We start from the raw sequence: 22,803 nt of genomic DNA on the forward strand, positions 1-22,803 counted from the left end.
GTTTTGTTGTACATTTCAGATGACAAATCCACTAGAGGGCGCTGTCTACATATTTGCGAATCAGAAATACGTTACTTCTTGTGTTTTGTTGTACATTTCAGATGACAAATCCACTAGAGGGCGCTGTCTACATATTTGCGAATCAGAAATACGTTACTTCTTGTGTTTTGTTGTACATTTCAGATGACAAATCCACTAGAGGGCGCTGTCTACATATTTGCGAATCAGAAATACGTTACTTCTTGTGTTTTGTTGTACATTTCAGATGACAAATCCACTAGAGGGCGCTGTCTACATATTTGCGAATCAGAAATACGTTACTTCTTGTGTTTTGTTGTATGCTTTATATCAGTGTTTCTCAACTGGTGGGTCGCGACCCAAAAGTAGGTCGCGGGAACATTTTCAATGGGTCGCGGAGTGTGTGGTCAAAAAAAACAATAAAAGTTACATTTTTTACTTATTTTGCTTATACCGGACTTTTATTTTGAAATGCACGTGCAACAACCGTACCCTTTTGACATGTGAAATTTAATTATAGCAACAAATGTCGAATCGCAAGTATGACCCCGTATATGTAAAGTATGGATTTACATATATCGACGACAAAAAAGGCTTAAAACCTGAGTGTGTCATATGTAGTGAGGCGCTCTCACAAGAGAGCATGAAACCTTCTTAATTAAAACGACATTTAGAAACTAAACATCCCGGTTGCAAGGACAAACCTGTGGACTATTCTTAAAGACGACTCCAAAAGCTGAGGGCATCACAAAAGTGCGTACATTTTGTTAAATTACAGCAATAAAATATTGTTTATTCGTAAGTCTTGGTGATTTTTCTCATGATTTATCTGTCACAACTTGTGTATGTTAACAAATAAATACAAATTAATTATAATTCCTGAAATTATATTATAGTTCCTAAAAATTTGGGTCGTGGCTTGATGACCATGTAAAAATGTGGGTCCCATGGCCAAACCAGTTGAGAACCACTGCTTTAGATGACAAATCCACTGGAGGGCGCTGTTTACACTTGCTAATCAGAAATACGTTACTTAGGGCTTGTTTTGTTGTACGTTTCAGATGACAAATCCACTAGAGGGCGCTGTTTACACTTTTGCTAATCAAAAAATACGTTACTTAGGGCTTGATTTGTTGTACGTTTCAGATGACAAGTCCACTGGAGGGCGCTGTTTACACTTGTAAATCAGAAATACGTTACTTAGGGCTTGTTTTGTTGTACGTTTCAGATGACAAATCCACTAGAGGGCGCTGTTTACACTTGTAAATCAGAAAACAGTTACTTAGGGCTTGTTTTGTTGTGCGTTTCAGATGACAAATCCACTGGAGGGCACTGTTTACACTTTTGCTAATCAGAAATACGTTAGTTATTATGTGTTTTGCTGTGCGTTTCAGATGACAAATCCACTGGAGGACGTTGTCTATGTTTTTCGTGCATCTGAAATACGTTACTTATAATTGTTAATTGTATAGTCGTGATGAAGCTTTCTACTTAAGTGTCTTTTTGTTTCATTAATATTATATTATATGCTAGAACATTAAATCTTACTGTGATTATTTGAAGTGCACATGCAGTGCATTTAAGCACACTTATTCTTTTTATTTGTAAATGAATCAAATGTAGGGCGGCATGGTGGCTTAGTGGTTAGCACTGTGGCCTCACAGCAAGAAGGTCACTGGTTCGAGTCCCGGGTGGGTCAGTTGGCATTTCTGTATGGAGTTCTCCCTGGGTGTCCTCCGGGTGCTCCTCTTTCCCCCACACAATTTGAAGTAAATTGGCCATAGTGTATGAGTGTGTGTGTGGATGAGTTTGTATGGGTGTTTCCCAGTACTGGGTTGCGGCTAGAAGACATTTAGATATTTTGGACTATTTTTTGCAGTGTGTAGCACTAAAAACACTATAGGAATTGCCTTTGTTCACTTCATCGTACAGCCTCGGGAACAAAAAACACCTTTCTGGAGGTAATTTTTAGCATATTAGGATTAATTAAGCTCATAAAAGCAGCGCTTAGCGATACGCTTTCCACAAATGACACCAAAACAGTGAAACATTTAGCCAAAATAGGACGCATTTAATCAAATAAATAGAGCAGCTCTCTGGGGGTTGAAGCAAATCATAAGATGTACACTTATTTATGTGCGTATAGAGCAGGATTATGGCTTCATTCCTGCTGATGTGTTTCTAACTAATGAGTTCAATAAGACTGCAGAACAGCACAGGTGCCCTCGGGGGAAATATGAGACAGACTTTTTTTTTTTGGATTACTCGATGTAAAGCCGTATCAGCCGTCTTTGCTGTCCAATCTCATTAATCTGCCTGACAAAAAGTAATAAATAAATAAATCAAAATGTTCTGCTGATGCACCGTTAGTTTGCTTCCTTCGCTCTTAAAGAGACAGCTCAACTTTAGATTAACTGCATTTAATTCAGCCTAAGGCAATCTAATACACAGTTGAGGGTGAAATTATTATTATTATAATTTTTCAAATAATTACTTCAAAAATTTTCACATTGAAGTGAAGTGAAAGTGAAGAATGGGGGGGTGGATTGGTGGGGTCACTGCTGGCCAAAAACAAGCTTAGTTTAGGGTGTGGGGGGTGTGGGGGGTGTCGGTGTTGCCGGTTGGGCAGACGGTCGTCAAAATCACGCTCGGTGGTTGTGTGTGTGTGAGGGGTTGAGTGAAGAGCGGGTTGGGTGGGGGTTAGTTTGACAGCCAGGAAATGTCCCAGTGCTCCCTATGGCCAGTCTACCCCTGTATATATATATATATATATATATATATGCACACACATACATATACACACACACACACACCGATCTAGTCCTTGCAGATTGCTGGAAATGATACACTATTACCCATACTACAATTCTGACACTGAAATAAACTACAAATCCCATCATTCCTTGTACTCACACACCTGATCCTGATCCCCTTGATTGCAAACACAGAGCTGAAGCTTGTGAGCACTGATTACCCAGACTATAAACACAGTATACACACGCGCACGCACGTACGCACGCATCTTGGCAGAGTCTTGTAAACTGTGAGTATTTCTAAGTGTTTCCTTGCCTTGCTGTGGGTTTATGATCGGTGCTTTGTTTTACTGTTTATGTTGTTTTGCCGCCTGTCCCGATCATTCGCCTGTACTCTGACTTAGTGGTGGGCAGAGCGAGGCTTCAGGATACACTGACACAGTTAAAGCGAATTTGTGGAAGCTTTGAAATGTTTCGAAACATGTCTCTACAGTGACACCTAGTGGTCATTGCCCAGGAACAGCTTCAGCAAAGAAACAGTTACTCAAATTGAGGGATTATACTCTATGTTGTAGAGTTTAGAGGTTTCAAGTGATTTAGTGAAGCGATGGGACTTCCTGACTAGCATGTAGAGATAATGAGTTTGAATCCAGGATAATGCAGGTATAGATATAAGTTTTTTAATGCTCTGTTCTTGTAACATGTTTTGTTTCAACATTGGTCTGCCATCCGAATGAACACTTTGTGAATACATTGTCTTGTTTTGGCCCTAAAAAATTCACATAATTAAAATACATCAAGTCATAATTTTGGGGTATTTGCACACGTCGGGATTTGAACTCGGGACACCACAGTTACTCTGTCCACTAGGCTACATGAGAGTTTTCCGACCCTGTCAATCCAATTGATTTGGATAATGCTTCAGTGCAGTGTTTCGAAACATTTACACTTTGGGATCTCAACACTGTGTTGAAGGTCAGTATCACGTCAGCTATCACTACTCTGACTACGCTTTTGGATTATCTCCATGTTTCTGTCTGTCCCATGTTTCAAATCAAGAATATATATTTTTTTATTATTATATATTTTATACATTTTTATATAAAATTTGTTATATTTTTTTATTGTTATATATTTTATAATTTTTTTATAAAAAAATTTGTTATATATTTTATTATTATATATTTTATACATTTTTTATATAAAATTTGTTATATATTTTATTATTATATATTTTATACATTTTTTATATAAAATTTGTCATATATATATATATATTTTGTATTTATATATATATATATGGGCGATGGGGTGGCGCAGTAGGTAGTGCTGTCACCTTACAGCAAGAAGGTCGCTGGTTTGAGCCTCGGCTGGGTCAGTTGGCATTTCTGTGTGGAGTTTGCATGTTCTCCCTGTGTTCATGTGGGTTTCCTCCGGTTTCCCCCACAGTCCAAACACATGCGCTAAAGGGGAATTGGGTAAGCTAGAATTGTCTGTAGTGTATGAGTGTGAATGGATGTTGGATGGGTTGCGGCTGGAAAGGCATCCGCTGTGTAAAACGTGCTGGATAAGTTGGTGGTTCATTACGCTGTGGCAACCCCAGATTAACTATTTTTAAGATCAAGGACAAGCACAAAATATTGTCTTTTTAAATAATATGTTAATTGTATTATTAGTCATGTTTTACCTTAAAGCAAGCTAAATAATCTGCCAATGAGCTCAGCTAAATAATCTTGTTCCTGCTTTAAAGTAATGTTATTTTTCTTCCCCCATTAACAGATTATTTAGCTTGTTTCAAAAAACAAAACCACTGAATTTTGACTCATTATTTTTGGAAACAAGTCAATATTGCTTTACGTGTCTGAAAAAAGCTTCTTGATTCAAGAATTTGTAGGTGTTTGGACCAGAAAAAAGACTCAAAATAACACACAGATCATGTCCTCTAGCTCTCTGAAACTGACCCTTTTAGACTTTGATCCTAATTTTGCTCACTGTCGCTTTAAATGCAAATGAGAGTGTGCTCTTTTCAGGAGAGGGCGGAGCTATAAACACCTGTGCGCCAGCATAGTGGCACATGTAAAACAGCAGTGTGTGTGTTGTCAGTGCTGGTCAGGTGTGCGTGTGTGCTTCATGCTTCTGTGAGTCTATGTTGCTCCTGTCATCTAAAACTCCACATCTAGAATCCTCTTAGTCTACGCTGACATTATCTTCAGCAGCTCAAACACTCTATTGGCTAATGGACAGACGGCTGCTTCTCACTCAGGGCTGTTGTTTATGCTAATGAGATGGAGAAATGGGCACTAGTGGGCGGGGCTTTCCTCCTCTGATGACACGCACAAAGGGAGAATGTCAATCAAAGTGTTCTGATTATAACGAATACAATTAATTCATGCTGAGCATTAGAGGCTGGAGATCCTCACACACTGCTGACACACACACACACAACCGCATAATAGAAATCACTACTTTAAAGTAAATAACGAGACGTGTACTGGCACAGTCCCTGCTGGGAGTAAAGCCGTCAGAAACATGACTTCACCGCAGACAGTATGGTGTAATTTTGCAGGATTATATGCTCTGCAGTAAATATGATTTGTTGTGACTCAGTTAAGCTGCCGAAGGCCTGCACACACACAGCAGACTCCTGTACACACTCGCGCTGTGATGAAACACCTTCGGTCTGTCTTATGAAAGTCTGTTGATCTTTCTTTGATGGGATCTGGAGGGTGATTTAGCAGATCTGTGATGTTTCTCAGACACTTGAAGATATATCCGCCCTCCTATGAATGTTTTCCTCAGATATTTCCCAAATGATGTTGAGCTCCAGATTCAGGAATTTCTCACAGTATTACCTGTAATATTTGTTCTTCTGGAGAAAGTCTTATTTGTTTTATTTTAGCTAGAATAAAAGCAGTTTTTAATAGTTTTAAAGCCATTTTAAGCTCAATATTATTAGCCCCCTTCAGCAATATTAGTGTTGGATTGTCTCCAGAATAAACCACTGTTATACAATGACTTGCCTAATTACCCTAACTTTACCCTAATTACCCTAGTGAAGCCTTTAAATGTCACTTTAAGTTGAATACTAGTGTCTTGAAGAATATCTAGTCTAATATTATCTGCTGTCATCATAATCAGTTATTAGAGATGAGTTATTAACTCTATTATGATTATAAATGTGTTGGGGTAATCTAAATAAATAACACTAGTAACTAATATATCCAGGAGGGCTGAGAACTCCGGCTTGAGCTGCACGTGTGGAGTTTCTGACTCTCTTCATCAGCAGATGTGTGCTGAGCTCAGCAGTATGACCTGCATTCACTCACAGTCTGACAGACTACTGAGAATCACTGCTGTGTGTGTGTGTGTGTGTGTGTGTGCGTGCGTGTGTGTGTGTGTTTATATATTTGACTTTGCGTGTGTGTGTGTATGTGTATGTATGTGTGTGTGTGTGCATGCATCTATGTTTTTATATTTGTGTGTGTGTGTGTGTGTGTGTGTGTGTGTGTGTGTGTGTGTGTGTATGCGTGTGTGTGTGTGTGTGTGTGTGTGTGTGTGTGTGTGTGTGTGTGTGTGTGTGTGTGTGTGTTTGCGTTTGTATGGTTGCCTGTGTGTATGTTTGTAAGTTTGACTGAGTGTGTGTATGTGGCTGTGTGCGCATGTGAGTTTGTGTGTGTGTGTGTGTGTGTGTGTGTGCATGCTTCTATGTGTTTATATTTGTGTGTGTGTGTGTGTGTGTGTGTGTATGTGTGTATGTGTGTGTGTGTGTGTGTGTGTGTGTGTGTGTGTGTGTGTGTGTGTGTGTGTGTGTGTTTGCGTTTGTATGGTTGCCTGTGTGTATGTTTGTAAGTTTGACTGAGTGTGTGTATGTGGCTGTGTGCGCATGTGAGTTTGTGTGTGTGTGTGTGTGTGTGTGTGTGTGTGCATGCTTCTATGTGTTTATATTTGTGTGTGTGCGTGTGTGTGTGTGTGTTTATATATTTGACTCTGCGTGTGTGTATATATGTGTATGTATGTATGTGTGTGTGTGTGTGTGTGTGTGTGTGTGTGTGTGTGTGTGCATGCATCTATGTGTTTATATTTGTGTGTGTGTGTGTGTGTGTGTTTATATATTTGACTCTGCGTGTGTGTATATATGTGTATGTATGCGTGTGTGTGTGTGTGTGCATGCATCTATGTGTTTATATTTGCGTGTGTGTGTGTGTGTGTGTTTATATATTTGACTCTGCGTGTGTGTGTGTGTGTATGTGTGTCTGTGTGTGTGTGTCTTTGCGTTTGTATGTTTGCCTGTGTGTATGTTTGTAAGCTTGACTGCGTGTGTGTATTTGCCTGTGTGCGCATGTGAGTTTGTGTGTGTGTGTGTGTGTGTGTCTGTGCGCGCATATTGTCTTGTCTCTAGAAAGCTGCTGTGTGTGAGTGTGTGTGTGTGTGTGTGTGTGTGTGTGCATGCATCTATGTGTTTATATTTCAGTGTGTGTGTGTGTGTGCGTGTGTGTGTGTGTATGTGTGTGTGTGTGTGTGTGTGTGTGTGTGTGTGTGTGTGTGTGTGTGTGTGTGTGTGTGTGTGTGTGTGTGTGTGTGTGTGTGTTTATATATTTGACTCTGCGTGTGTGTATATGTGTATGTGTTTTAACATTTAATTGTGTGTGCGTGTGTGTGTGCGTGTGTGTGTGTGTGTGTGGTCTCCAGAAAGCTGCTGGACTGGTTTGACAGTACCTCTCTCTCCTCTTGTTCTCAGGTATGAAGTCTGGAGGCACGCAGCTCAAGCTCATCATGTCGTTCCAGAACTACGGACAGGCCCTGTTCAAGCCCATGAAGTAAGAGGAACTTTTTCATCAGCGCACAGACCGGTTCTCACAACACCGCTCCACACACACACACTCTCTTTTCTAGTGTACTTAAGAGGCATGAACCATGACTGATGGACGCCGGCCAGGATCGATGGCGTATGTAGATGCAGTCTTCTCTACAGGAAGACGAGGAGGAAGTGAGAAGCAGGATAAAAATAGACAGATTGATTGGTCAAAAGGCTCTACTCTACTCTGATTGGTCAGATGGTTCTACTGTGCCCTGATTGGTCAGATTATTGTACTCTGTTCTGATTGGTCAGATGCTGCTGCTCTGCACTGATTTGTCACATTGTTTTATTGTTCTCTGATTGGTCAGATGGCTTCACTGTGCTCTGATTGGTCAGATGTCTCTGCTTTGATAGATCAGTAGGCTCTACTCTGCTCTGATTGGTCAGATGACTCCACTGTGCTCTGATTGGTCAGGTGGGTCTACTCTGTTCTGATTGGTCAGATGATTCTACTGTGCTCTGATTGGTCAGGTGGGTCTACTCTGCTCTGATTGGTCAGATTTCTGTGCTCTGATTGGACAGATGGCTCTGCTTTGATAGATCCGATGGCTCTACTGTTCTCTGATTGGTCAATTGCCTCTACTATGCTCTTATTGGTCAGATGTCTCTGCTTTGATAGATTAGTTGGCTCTAATCTGCTCTGATTGGTCAGATGACTCCACCGTGCTCTGATTGGTCTGATGACTCCACTGTGCTCTTATTGGTCAGATGGGTCTACTCTGCTCTGATTGGTCAGGTGGGTCTACTCTGCTCTGATTGGTCAGATTACTGTGCTCTGATTGGACAGATGGCTCTACACTGCTCTGATTGGTCAGGTGGGTCTACTCTGCTCTGATTGTTGAGATTACTGTGCTCTGATTGGACAGATAGATCAAATGGCTCTACTCTGCTCTGATTGGTCTACTGTGCTCCAATTGATCAGATGGCTCAACTCCGATTGGTCAGATGGCTCCGCTGTGCTCTGACTGATCAGATGATTCAAGTCTGATTGGTCAGATGGGTCTAGTTTGCTCTGATTGGTCAGATGGGGCTAGACAAATCATTTAGAATATTAATGTGTCATTATTGTGTAAGACGTTCATGAATGAATGATGTGGAGTAGCGTCTCGGGCTGATATTCTGAGGATTTTTCACACACACAAACATGGCGCGGTACAAAATGAAGCGTGATTGGTTGGTTAACCTGTCAGTCATATAACATAGTAGGCAGGGCTTGACCATTTAAAATGGCCAAAGTTTGTTTAGAAGCTCTGATTGGTCAGATTACTGTGCTCTAATTGGTCAAAAGAGTCTAATAAGCTCTGATTGGTCAAAAGGGTCTAATAAGCTCCGATTGGTCAGATGATTCTACTCTGATTGGTCAGATGAGTCTAGTTTGCTATGACTGGTCGGATGTCTCTACTGTGCTCTGATTGGTCAGAAGGGTCTAATAAGCTCCGATTGGTCAGATGATTCTACTCTGATTGGTCAGATGGGTCTAGTTTGCTATGACTGGTCGGATGTCTCTACTGTACTCTGATGGGTCGGATGTCTCTGCTTTTTGATAGATCAGATGGCTCTACTCTGCTCTGATTGGTCTACTGTGCTCCAATTGATCAGATGGCTCTACTCTGATTGGTCAGATGGCTCCACTGTGCTCTGACTGGTCAGATGATTCTGCTGTGTTCTGATTGGTCAGAAGGGTCTAATAAGCTCTGACTGATCAGATGAATTAAGTCTGATCGGTCCGATGGGTCTAGTTTGCTCTGATTGGTCTAGACAAATCATTTAGAATATTAATGTGTCATTATTGTGTAAGACGTTCATGAATGAATGATGTGGAGTAGCGTCTCGGACTGTTATTCTGAGGATTTTCCACACACACAAACATGCTGCGGTACAAAATGAAACGTGATTGGTTGGTTAACCTGTCAGTCATATAACATAGTAGGCAGGGCTTGACCATTTAAAACGGCCAAAGTTCCCAGACCTTCAGTCTGAGTTCAGCTAAATTTTGGCTTAACCCCTATGTTTTATTTCATTTAAATCTAATATGATAGGCAGTGTAGTGGATTAATTTATGCGTAAATGAGTGAATAAAGTATACGAGACCATGCAGTTCACGATTGCTTCTTTCTTTTAGGACATAGTAACATAAATCTGCACAAATTGCTGCATGAATTCAATATTCAAACATGCCCAACATGGGCACACCGATAGACTCATGAACAAAGCAACAATTAATTGAATATGCAGATATTTTACCTCAACATCCTCACTGAGAAAAAAGAAATCTAAGTGAATTATTGAAGTAATTCCTCAGTTGTGTTTGCAGCGCGAGCATCCGTATGATCTTTTCCTGTTGGGTAATGATCAGTCTGCGTTTAATTAACATCGCCAGGCTTACACATTAATTAAAAACCACGAGACACTATCACACGCTCTCGGGGATCACCCATAAAACAGGGCAGAGAAAGTGTGTCTGTGTGTGTTAAAACAACAGTGTCTGGGCTACCTGACTCATTTGTGATCAAATAATTGCTTCACTGCGTTCACCCTGAGGAAAAACATTCATTTATTTGTTTGTTGTTGCTGTTTTCTTTGATTATGCTTGGTCATTGCCATCCCATCTGTGATGTCTTATTGGTGGATGCAAGACAGGTGCATCTGCTGGCTGCAAACACACAATTTTACTGCACAACCGACACGCAAGTCACACACAACACACGGTGGATTATGTGTGTGTGGGTTTGCACACTGTGAAATGAGCTGGTATGCAGATATTCTGACTCTGATTGGCTGTTGCTATTTTTACCTCTCATCTCAACTCCGCCCATTAGTGTTTATTTACAGCTCTGAGTTCAGCTTCCAGCCAATAGCAGAACAGCAGCTATTGGGGAGGCGGGGTTAAATATAGTACCTCCACATCTAATTGGTCAAATTTAGATAAACAGTCTGATTCTCTTTCCAATATTTCCCCGAATGATGTTGAGCTCCAGATTCAGGAATTTCTCACAGTATATCCTCTAATATTTGTTCTTCTGGAGAAAGTCTGATTTGTTTTATTTCGGCTAGAATAAAAGCAGTTTTTAATAATTATAAAGCCATTTTAAGGTCAATATTATTAGCCCCCTTCAGCAATATTAGTTTTGGATTGTCTCCAGAATAAACCACTGTTATACAATGACTTGCCTAATTACCCTAACTTTACCTTAATTACCCTAGTGAAGCCTTTAAATGTCACTTTAAGCTGAATATAGTGTCTTGAAGAATATCTAGTCTAATATTATTTACTGTCATCATGACAAAGAGAAAATAAATCAGTTATTAGAGATGAGTTATTAACACTATTATGATTAGAAATGTGTTGAGGAAATCTCCTCTCCATTAAACAGAAAATACACAGCAGGGCTAATAATTCAGCTTCAGCTGTACGTTACAGATACTATTATAATTGTGTCATATATTCCTGTCCGCAGCAGGAGTGTGTGTTTGATCCGGAGTAAAGCTGTAGGTTTCCTCTTTCCCAGGCTCTGTGTTTATCTCCCGCTCCGCTGTAGATTCCTCCGGCTCTGAAATCTATGAGTTTTACCCAGAATCCTCTCTGTCGGCGTGAGGCCGCCCTCGCCCTCACCTGCGCTTCAAAGCTGCTTTTGATGTGCTGCTGCTTTGAGCTGGATGCTAATCTGTGTGTGTGCAAGCGTGTGTATGAATGAGTGTGTGTGAGGTGAGAGATCACCACAGTGGAATGAACCGCCAACTATTCCAGCATATGTTTTACACAGTAGACGCCCTTCCAGCCGCAACCTAGAACTGGGAAACACCCATACACACTCATTCACACACATACACTACTGCCAATTTAGTTCAATCAATTCCCCTTTAGCACATGTGTTTGGACTGTGGGGGAAACCAGAGCACCCGTAGGAAACCCACGCCAACACGGGGAGTGTGTGTATATATATATATATATATATATATATATATATATACACTCGCCGGCCACTTTATTAGGTACACCTTACTAGTACTGGATTGGACCCCCTTTTGCCTTCAGAACTACCTTAATCCTGCAAACTGCACACAGAAACACCAACTTAACCAGCCAGGAATGAACCGCCAACTATTCCAGCATATGTTTTACACAGTAGACGCCCTTCCAGCCGCAGCCTAGTACTGGGAAACACCCATACACACTCATTCACACACATACACTATGGACAATTTAGTTAATCAATCCCCCTATAGCGCATGTGCTTGGACTGTGGGGGAAACCGGAGCACCCGGAGGAAACCAACGTCAACGCGGGGAGAACAGGCAAACTCTGAGGCGACTGAGCCACCCTTTTTGCTCATTTTGTTTCTGGGTGGATAATGTGAACTGTTCAAATATATATTCATCAGATGCAAATCTAAATAGCTTTGAATAACAACATCTGCCACACGCATAAATGCATATTCACCACCTCCTTTTTTGAGTTTGCTTTGTTTTCCTCCCTGACATCTACATCCAGAAGCTAAAATGATGTGAGTTTCTCCTTAAAACAAGCTGAATAATCTGCCAAAGGGGGAAGCAGAATAATCTTGTACTCGCTTTGAAATAACATTAGATTTCTCCGATTATTTAGCTTGTTTTAATGAAAAACTCGCTTAATTTTAACTCATTATTTCTGAATACAACAATATTTGCTTTGCGTCTATAAAAAGCTTCTTGATTTTAAGCGTTTTTAGACATCTGGACTAGAACTTCAGCATATTTTGCAGTGTTTATAGCATGTGCCAGACTAGATGTGTTCCAACAGGAGCTAAAACTCTGGCTTTGCATAATAGCTTGTGGATCTTTAAGTTTGAGCTTTTTTTTTTCCACTCCTTTGATGTTAATGATTTTTTTCCTCCTCATATTGGTTGTGAAACTGCTGCAATGCTTTGATATGAGCTCTCACAGCAGAAAACAGCAAGTCTTTTACAGCTACAGCCGACTCGCGTGTAGAAAACGCTTCTGTAATGTAGATTAATACACAGAGACACCCTCACCACCATTTAATCTCTATTTTTTATTTCTTTGTCAATGAAATCTGTGTGAAACCACTTACTAAGAAGTTCTTTAGTGGGCTACACGCTTTAAAAACAATAATAATACTATTTTGACATTGATGGTTTCATGCAGAAACTTTAATTAAAAAATATATATACACAAACACACACTCACCGGCCACTTTATTAGGTACAGCTTACTAGTACCGGTTTGGACCCCATTTTGCCTTCAGAAGTGCCTTAATCCTGCAAACTCCACACAGAAACGCCAACTGACCCAGCCTGGACTTGAACCAGCAACCTTCTTGCTGTGAGGCCTCAGTGCTAACCACTGAGCCACCGTGTCTCCTTTGGAAGCTTGATTATTGATTTTTTTATGAATGTATTCATAAACCAGGTGTCTTTATGATATGTATGAGGCCACGTTTGGATGCTTATGTTAATAATGCATGTCAGGTCGATTTATGATCAGAGAAATCATATTATTAAAGCACAGTGCATGTCAAATCCTGCACTAGGGGCTTTCAGAGTAAGCAGAGTTGATCAGTTTTCACTTGGAAAATCCCAACCCAGGCTCATTTTGGATGCGTACCCCTGTATACATATCTGGAGAGCGGCAAATACGTCCCAGGAGCTACTTTTCTTTGCAGTTTTTGTTTTCACGAATCCACCAGAGGCCGCTGTGTACACTTTTTCTGATTTCTCAGTGTCAGTCGCACCTGCTGTTCTCGTGTAAGTCCACCAGAGGCCGCTGTCAACTGACTGACCGACTGATACCCCCACCCACACCCTTCCTTTAACCCAACTGATAGTGTTTTCAAAGGCAATCCTGAATGTTATGTTTAATAAGGTGTCTAGGGAGAGAAAACCTAACATTTTAGAAAATTATATTATGACTGAAGAAAATGGAAGGAAATATTCAACAACAAACAATCTTAACATTTAATTAGTTTATTCCTCTAAAAGTAAATATGATAAAGCCAACAAAAGAGCGTGTATGAGCTTTGTACAGTGCATATGAAAATAAACAGAAACGATCACAGAACTATGCCCAAACCACAAGTTACAGGGGGAAAAGAACTAGAGTGGCACCAAAGCAAAGAACTAAACACAACCAACAGCCACATAAACTAGAACACAAGATCCCCTCTAAACTTACTGAGGGAAAATAAAAATGTGAAAAAAACAACATGAATTAGCATGGCTCTAGCATGAATTAGCATGTTGCTACCATGTTTCTGACATGAATTAGAATGTTGTCAGCATGTTTCTATCATGAATTTGTACATTGCTACCATGTTTCTAGCATGAGTTATCATGTTGTCACCATGTTTCTATCATCAATGAGCATGTGTTTAGTATGATTCGAACATGAATTAGCATGTTTCTAAGATGAATTAGCATGTTACTACCATGTAATGTAATGTAATGTGTATTTTCACATAAATACAAATTACATGTTGTCAACCTTATTCCAAAATGAATTAGCATTTTTCTGTCATATTTATAGCATGAATTAGCATGTTGCTGAAGGAAAATAAAAATGTGAAAAAAACAACGAAATCTTCGATGCCAATAAATACACTCGCTAAAATAATATACAAAAAGCGGCACTCAACCACTTACCTAATGTTTCTGAGCATTCATATAACTACAGGCAAAATGACTTGTTAACCTATTCCGTTTTCGCCAAAAAACAATGATAAACTTTTAAACAAACGCAATCTCACGGCATTTCGTATGATCTAATTCATACAATTTAGTACAATTTGCTCATCCCCTAATGACGGTTGGGTTTAGGGGTGGGGTCAGGTGCCACGCCTCCTTTTTAAAATCGTACAATTTCATACGACGGAACGTAAAACACTTACGTTTTCTCGTGAGATCAGGCTGTTTAAATCATATTGAGACTACAGATGTTTGGATTAGTTCAGAGGCAATAAGTAACAAATCATAATACAAAAACAGAAGCGAGCGTACACAATACAAACCCACACACACACACGCCACTGAACAAACGAGGTGTTTTTAAAAGTCTGTGAAGCAAAGCCTGATTGGTCCATGAGGAAACACGCTGATGAGGAGTGACAGGCTCGGGATCCAATCAGCAAATACCTGAGGAGGATTGCGTAACGGCGTCACACCACCTCGTAGTGTTCGTTTTAAAGGCAAAATGCAGCCATACGTACTTCTGGCTACATAATTCGCGCTCTCCAGAAATGTATACAGGGGTATATTTTCAGAACGAGCCTATGTTGAGCACAAAGCATGTCAAATCCTGCACTAGGGGCTTTCAAAGGAAGCAGGGTTTAGCAGTGTGTGTGCTTTTCTACATTGAAAATCCTGGTTTATTCTAGCCTCACATGCATCATAATAAAGGAAAAGCTAAAAAGATGCATGATGATAAACAAATTAAAAGATACTAAAGTATGGGCAATGGTGAAGCACATTTAAAATAAATACATACATAAACCACCTCACTTGTGGCACTATATTGGATCTCATATTGAAATATTCTGATGTAGTAAAAGAGGCTTAGAATATTTCTGGTTGAAATCCTGTTACGGCAGTTCACATGTCAAACTCAGTCATATACGACAACTGGGGGAATGTTTACAGTGTGTGTGTGTGTGTGTGTGTTCGTGTGTGTTTGACATGGGAACTGATGAAACACTCCATGTTTGGGGATTATAGGATGTCAAATCTGTCTGCAAGAGATTGTTGATGATGCAAGCAGATCTGGACAACATTAAACCCTAATAATGAGAAATGTTAAAGACCGAGAGGTCAAAGGTTAGGATGGATGTCAGTTGCTCAACCCACTGAAATGTATGCGTTCTCATTGGGATAAATATGCAATATGTTTTAAAATGAAGTCTTTATTTTTCCTACTGTTATAAGGCAAAACCCACTTCATATCGACTCTATTTCTGAAAACAAGACAATATTTTCTGCTTGTCTAGAAAATGCTTCTTGATTTCAGAACTTTTAGATATTTAGATAAGAAACGAGACAAAAGCTCTAAGTAAGAAAAGCATTGTCCTGCTTGCCACAAGTAAAACCCACTAAAGTCAGTGGTTAAACTCAAGCCGGTGGGTCGGGTCTATGTTTTCCAAGTCCTCAGTGCAGAAATCATTTATGTCGGAGCCCCCGAGGAGACTGGAAGAAGCCTCCATTAATGCATGCATTTCTGGAAGCCAGCGAACAGTGAATCAACATGGTCTGCATTATTCCTGACAGCTGTCTCACACAGCTGCATGAATTCTGCACTGATCCAGGGTCTGTTCATCTGATGAACGGGGATTTTAGAGTGAGTGTGTGTGTGTGTGTGTGTGTGCGTGCGTGCGTGCGTGCGTGTGTGTGAAACGAGTGAAACGAAATTGTCTGAAATGAGAATTTGTTTTCATTTTTACTTAAGGCAAAGTCGTTCTAAAGGATTTCAGATGGTATAGTCTGAAAATATCCATGCAATGACAAAAAGAGTCGGGCCAACCCTGTCTTCTGACTTCTTACCACGTCTTCACTTCTCTGATTTGAAAGAGACAAACGGCATGAGAAATGAAATAATGCAAGCTATAAAATCGAACTCAATCACTTTCCTTATTCTCTAATTTATCAGTGTTTGCCACAGCGGATTGAACCGCCAACTGTTCTGGTATATGTTTTATGCAACAGATGCTCTTACAGACTCTGAAAGTACAGTAACTCATGAACCTGGGAAACCTTGGTTGATTATATAAGTTTCATTGCAACTACATGCTGCATTATTCTACAAACCCAGGCTCATTATGGATACGTACCCCTGTATACATTTCTGGAGAGTGCCAAATACGGAACTTTTTTTGCAGTTTTTGTGAGTGTCATTTGCGCCTGCTGTTCTCGTGTAAATCCACCAGAGGCCACTGTCAACTGACTGACTGACTGACCGATCAACAGACCCACCCTCCTCCTTCCCTAAACCCAACCCACAGTGTTTTCAAAAGCACCGATTGACCCGCCCACCCCCTTCCCTAAACCCAACCCACAGTGTTTTCAAAAGCACCGATTGACCCGCCCACCCCCTTCCCTAAACCCAACCCACAGTGTTTTCAAAAGCACCGATTGACCCAAGCCCACCCTCTTCCTAAACCCAACCGACAGTGTTTTCAAAAGCAATTCAGAAAAAGAAAAGCCCTCGCCTGGTTTTTACCATGTTTTCAGATTTTACCACATTCTCACCCTGTTATTTACGTGTTTATTTTATTTTTTGGTTTTTGTTTTTGTCCTACCTGCTTTCTGGAACCGCTCTTCTCCAGACTCAAACCCTGTCATCCCGGTCGACTCCTCTCTGTGTCAAACTGCGAGCTGCTAGACAAACTGGTAACAGCGGGAAAGCTGTTTTCAGAATATGTTGCATTCAGTATTAGTAAACTGAAAGGTTAGGGTTTACGTTAGGGTCAGTGTAAGTTGACATGTACTCTGAGAGTTGGGTGAAGACGTTCTGCTGGAAATATTTGGCATGTAGTTGCAATGTAACTAACAGTCAACAACATGTGCAAAAAGGAGCATCGAAATAAAGTGATACTATAGAGAATGGGAATCTTATGGAGCCAGATCAGTCTCAAAAATAATACATTTGCATTCATAGAATTTATAAATGCCCAGCACAATTCATAAATCCATAACTCCAATTTATAAATTCAAAACACAATTCATAAATTCAAATGGAAAAAGCCTAAATATTCCCCAAATGTGCACACATATGCATCTCACATAAATAGATTTATAATGTTTACACAGTTATGTATATATGAAGTTCTAGCATTACTTTCCTCATGCATTTATGAATTGTGTTAGATGTATTTATGAACCACTGAATGTGGGAACATTTTCAAATGCACGAGCATGGAGTCCTTTAAATATGTGTGCGGTAGTTTTGAGACCTTCCTGGCAGGACACGATTCGTCCACATCTTTTTTTTTTTTTTGAGGATATTCTGTTTAGCCAATCACAGTCACGTTTTTAATCAACCAATCAAAACGCTCCTTACCGAACAAACTCAAGAAGCCTCACCATTTAATTATTATTATTTTATATGAAATAAAATCAATTGTTTTTGCTGTATTATTAGGCATTTGTCATTAAAATAACGCCATAGTAAGGTGTTTCAAGCTATTTTATCTTGACAGACTGCCACAAATATTCCGACTCTCATCATACTTAGGCATCTTAACATGTCATCTGTTTTATTTTGCTGACCAGCTCTGATAATCTGCGGTAAAGCTATCAAATACACAGCGTGGAGTGAATGAATTTGTAGTGACCAGCAGACTCGACTTCAGTGTAGGCAAAAATTAAATAAGCTGAGTAACGTTATATATCAATAATATTGATTATGATGGTCTTATGTCATTCGTGAACAGCTGAAGTCAATGCATTCATTAGCAAATCTCCCAAGAGAGATTTTGCAGATTATTTGTGCACTTAATCCCAATGATTAGTCTCATCTGAGTCAATATATCCAATAAATTCGGTCTTATGTTGGCACAAATGGAATTCTTACTTGTGATTAACACCATGGGACAGCTAAAGGACACTGTTTCTAATATGTTGTCCAGTCAAAGGAGTAATTGCAGATCTCTGCTTTCCGCTTAATCCTAAGGGTAACTCTCATGTAAGTCAATATACGCAATGAATTCGGTCTTCTGCTGCCCCAAATAGGATTCTTACTACTGACAAACAGCATGGGAAGTTAAAAATTGCAAAAACACGAGTTCCTAGAACTTGTTTCTTGTACTTGAGCCTGAGGGAGTGAGGTTTACCTGAAAAACTCTTACAGGTTTCACTTCCCCTGGAATAGTCACTCCCATCCATCCGTGATATACCCCTAATGAACTGGTCCATTATAACCAGTGGGATTCCAGTGGGATGAGCATAAAACAGTATGGGAGACTTTAAACCCTGTAGAATCAGTTGTTAGCATGGATATTACGGTCAGTGGAGTAATGTTTAATTGCAAATCTTTTTTTTTTTTACCTAATCTTAATGCTCAGTCTCATCTGAGTCAGTATACCCAATGAATTTGGTCTTCTGTTGGCACAAATGGGATCTTACTAGTTACAGACAGCATGGGAAAGCTAAAGAATGAAATCTCTATCATGAGTTCCTAGAACTTGTTTCTTGTACTTGAGCCTGAGGGAGTGAGGTTTACCTGACAAACTCTTACAGGTTTCACTTACCCCAGAATACTCACTCCCATCTGTGTTATGGCACTAGTGAACTGGTCCACAACCAGAGTGATTCCAGTGGGATCAGCATAAAGCAGTATGGGAGACTTTATTTGCGAGCATGCACATCGAGGTCAGGGAATTGATGCTAGTCAAAAACCAAAGCTCACTCCCATTTAGCACCAATCAAACTGGTTTTACTTGCAATGCAGCAATTGGGACTTGAACCTGCATAAACTCCTATTGAAGACAGGTAAACTAACAAGAATGTTATTGAAAAGCCTCCAAAGTTAGCTTGTAATGTGCCTCTTAAGGGCTATGTTAAAGTTTTCCTAGCTGCCAAGACCTACATGACATTGATTTGTAGATATCATTCTACTATTGTCTCATGAAGGTAAATCCATAAACTGCTATTGAAGACAGGTAAACTAAGTGGGATGCTATTGAAAAGGCTCTAAAGTTAGTCCTTGGGTTTACTTGGAAAGTTTGACCTAGCTGGAAAGACTAAAACATGAAGTTTCCACTATAAAATCTTGATTTCTAGAGATGATTCTACCACCATGGACTGCACTAAATCTCCTTTGAAGGTTGTCTTTGCACTTAATCCCAAGGGTTTACCTTTCATTTGTGTCAATAAAGACTCCTAGGCTGCTTCATGTATAAAATAAAGACTTCTAATTCTAGCATACCAATGAAATCAGTCTTATGTTGCCTCAAATGGGATACTTGCTAGTGACAAATGGTCTGTCCTAGCCGGAAAGACCTTTACATGATGTTGCCACTATGAAATCTTGACTTGTAGAAATCATTCTACCATTGACTCATGAGGAAAAAAGTAAAGACTCCCATTGAAGACAGGTAAACTGACAAGAATGTCATTGAGAAGGCGCTAAAGTTGGCTTCTAATGTGCCTCTTAAGGGCTATGTTTGCAAGGTTTTTCCTAGCTGGAAAAACCTACATGAAGTTGATTTGTAGAAATCATTATATTATTGACACATGAAGGTAAATCCATGAACTGCCATTGAAGACAGGTAAACTAAGAGGGATGCTATTGAAAAGGCTCTAAAGTTAGTCCTTGGGTTTATCTGGAAAGTTTGTCATAGCTAAAAAAGACGTTTATATGAAGTTACCACTTTGAGATCTTGATTACTAGAGATGATTCTACCATCATGGACTGCACTAAATCTCTTTTTGAAGGTTGTTTATACACTTAATCCAAAGGGTTTAACTTTCATTTGAGTCAATAAAGACTCCTAGGCTGCTTCATGTGGACAATAAAGACTTCTAATTCTAGTAAACCCAATGAAATCAGTCTTATGTTGCCACAAATGAGTTTCTTACTAGTGACAAATGGTCTGTCCTAGCGGTAGAGGCCTTTACATGATGTTGCCACTTTGAAATCTTGACTTGACTCATGAGGAAAAAAGTATTAACTCCCTTTGAAGACTTGTCATTCAATGTCATTGAGAAGGCTCTAAACTTAGCTTCTAATGTGCCTCTTAAGGGCTAGGTTTGCAAAGTTTTTCCTAGCTTGAAAGACCTACATGACATTGATTTGTAGAAATCATTCTACTATTGACTCATGATGGAAAATCCATAAACTGCTATTGAAGACAGGTAAACTAAGAGGGATGCTATTGAAAAGGCTCTAAAGTTAGTCCTTGGGTTTACTTGGAACGTTTGACCTAGCTGGAAAGACCTTTGTATGAAGTTACCACTATGAGATCTTAATTACAAGAAATGATTCTGCCACAATCAAACCTCATTTCGAAGGTTGTCTTTGCACTTAATCTCAAGGGTTTACCCTCATGTGAGTCAATAAAGACTCCTAGCCTGCTTCATATGGACAATAAAGACTTTAAGTTCTAGTATACCCAGTGTCTAATTTGTAAATTGCGAGGTCCCGGAATAGATCGGAGGTAACTCATCCGGCATGTTACCCGAGGACGGAGAGGTGTGGGGGGGGGGGGGGGGGGGGATTAGGTGGTGGCAGGGGATGGCAAAGGGGTATCACGTAACGGCAAGAGCGGGGGGTTGTCGCAGACGAAAGTGAAGTGGGTTGGGGAGTCGCGGAAGAAAGTGAAAGTGAACAGCGGACGGGGGAGGAGGACGGTTGAGGAGAGGGATCGGTAAAATGAGGTGCCGGATCAGATTTCAGAGGTTCCGGATCCAGCGTGTTCCAGCACATATTAAGCCCAATGAATATAGTATTCCCAATGAATTTGGCCTTATGTTGCCACAAATGGGATTCTTACTAAGTGACAATCAGTTCGTCCTAGCGAAAAAAGGCCTTTACATGAAGCTTCCACTATGAAATCTTGATTCTACCACCATGGATTGCACCAAACCTTATTTTGAAGGTTGTCTTTGCACTTAATCTCAAGGGTTTAACTCTCATGTGAGTCAATAAAGACTTCTAGGCTACCTCATGTGGACAATAAACACTTCTAGTTCTAGTATACCAATGAATGGCACAAATGACCTGAAGGTGCCACTATGAAATCTTGACTTGTAGAAATGATTGATCATCGCCGCATGAAGGAAAAGGTGAAGTGCACATTTCTAGAAAGGTAGCTTTGTCTTCGTTTCTTATGAATGGAACAAAGGACATTGTAAAAGTGGGTGGTCGGTGTTACACTCCATTGCTCGGTGACTCAGTTTAGCAGTGGCAAAGGGGAAATATGATGCTCGCTCTGTGTAATTCTGTGAACACTAGCTCTTGTTCTTCAGGTTATCATCGTCAAAAACAACCAGAGAACAATTTATCTCCCTGATATTATGTTGTTGTGCAGCCGGAAGCTAACCAGCGGGAGCTATCAAACAGCACAGAGTCAGATTTCACAGACGATTGTCCTGCTTGAGAGGTTTGCTTTACTGCCAGGAAACTAGTTACTCACGTTATGTTTTTCTTCTTCTGTAGTGACACATTACGGAGCAATCTGTTATTATTTCTGTGTTCTCTTGTGTGTGTGATGCAAGAGGGGAGGGAATGCTGGATTATTTTCTCAGTTCTTCCTTCTGGCTGTGTGTGACTTCTGCATTTTTTTGTCGAGCTGACGTTCTCGTAAGACGCTGAGATTGACTGGAAAGCGGCTGGTTGGAATGTTTGTCACATGTTTTGTTGCTCAGATTCCTCCCCCATCAGTCATGCTCCACATGCTGCGTGTAACGCTGGGAAACACGTCTGGTTATAGAGCTGAGACGTTCCTGCTTGACAGTCTCTGCATTGTGTTTTACTTTCAGTTTGGTGGTTTGGGTGAACGTGACCCTGTGCCCACCCTCATCTCTCATTCCCCTCCTTTGTGATTGCGTCTGTATGATGGCAGGCAGTCGAAACACACTCAGATAGCGTTCTCTCTCCCTGTCTCGCTCTCTCTCTCTCTCTCATGAGCATATGTTCACTGCTGTTTCATCCTCTCAGTTCTTCTTCCCTCTCACCTCTAGTCTGTCTCACTCTGTCCTCATCTTCCTCCATGTCCTCTAGCCTCTCTCTCTTCTATCCATTTGGCCTGTCTTTGGTTTCTCTTTATACCTGCCTGCATTTCCACATTAGTTCATCACACTTCCTGTCTCTTTTTCCTCCTTCTCCACCTCCCTGTCTACTTCCTCCTTCCTCCTTCTCCACCTGACTGTCTACTTCCTCCTTCTCCACCTGTCTGTGAGCAGTGTGTTCCCTGCTGGAGATTACTTCCTGCAGTTTGTTGTAATCACCAGCAGTGTTTTCCCCATTGGAAATCACTTCCTACTGAACTACATATCCCAGAAGTCTTTGCACCAATCACTCTTGCCACAGCTGACAGTCATTTGGACACACACGCACACACAGCTGATACTCATGATCATTGATTAGACTATTTAAACCGCTCTGTTTCACACACACAAGTTGCTGAGTCTTGTTAAACCGTATAGTGAACATCACGACTCGTTTTCCTTGCTTTGTTTTGACCCTCGCTTT

The 22,803-nt window shown here is 40.4% G+C and overlaps 1 protein-coding gene across 1 annotated transcript in view; it reads left to right on the forward strand.

The window, feature by feature from the left end:
• fam20ca (FAM20C golgi associated secretory pathway kinase a) overlaps positions 1-22,803 on the forward strand; it is a 76,721-nt gene that overhangs the window by 10,120 nt on the left and 43,798 nt on the right. The window contains exon 3 of the mRNA XM_056454402.1: positions 7,510-7,588. Within this exon, the coding sequence (XP_056310377.1) occupies positions 7,510-7,588 (79 nt within the window). The remainder of the gene's footprint in view (positions 1-7,509; positions 7,589-22,803) is intronic.

The sequence above is a fragment of the Danio aesculapii genome, chromosome 3 (genome assembly GCF_903798145.1).
Source record: "Danio aesculapii chromosome 3, fDanAes4.1, whole genome shotgun sequence".
NCBI lineage: Eukaryota > Metazoa > Chordata > Actinopteri > Cypriniformes > Danionidae > Danio > Danio aesculapii.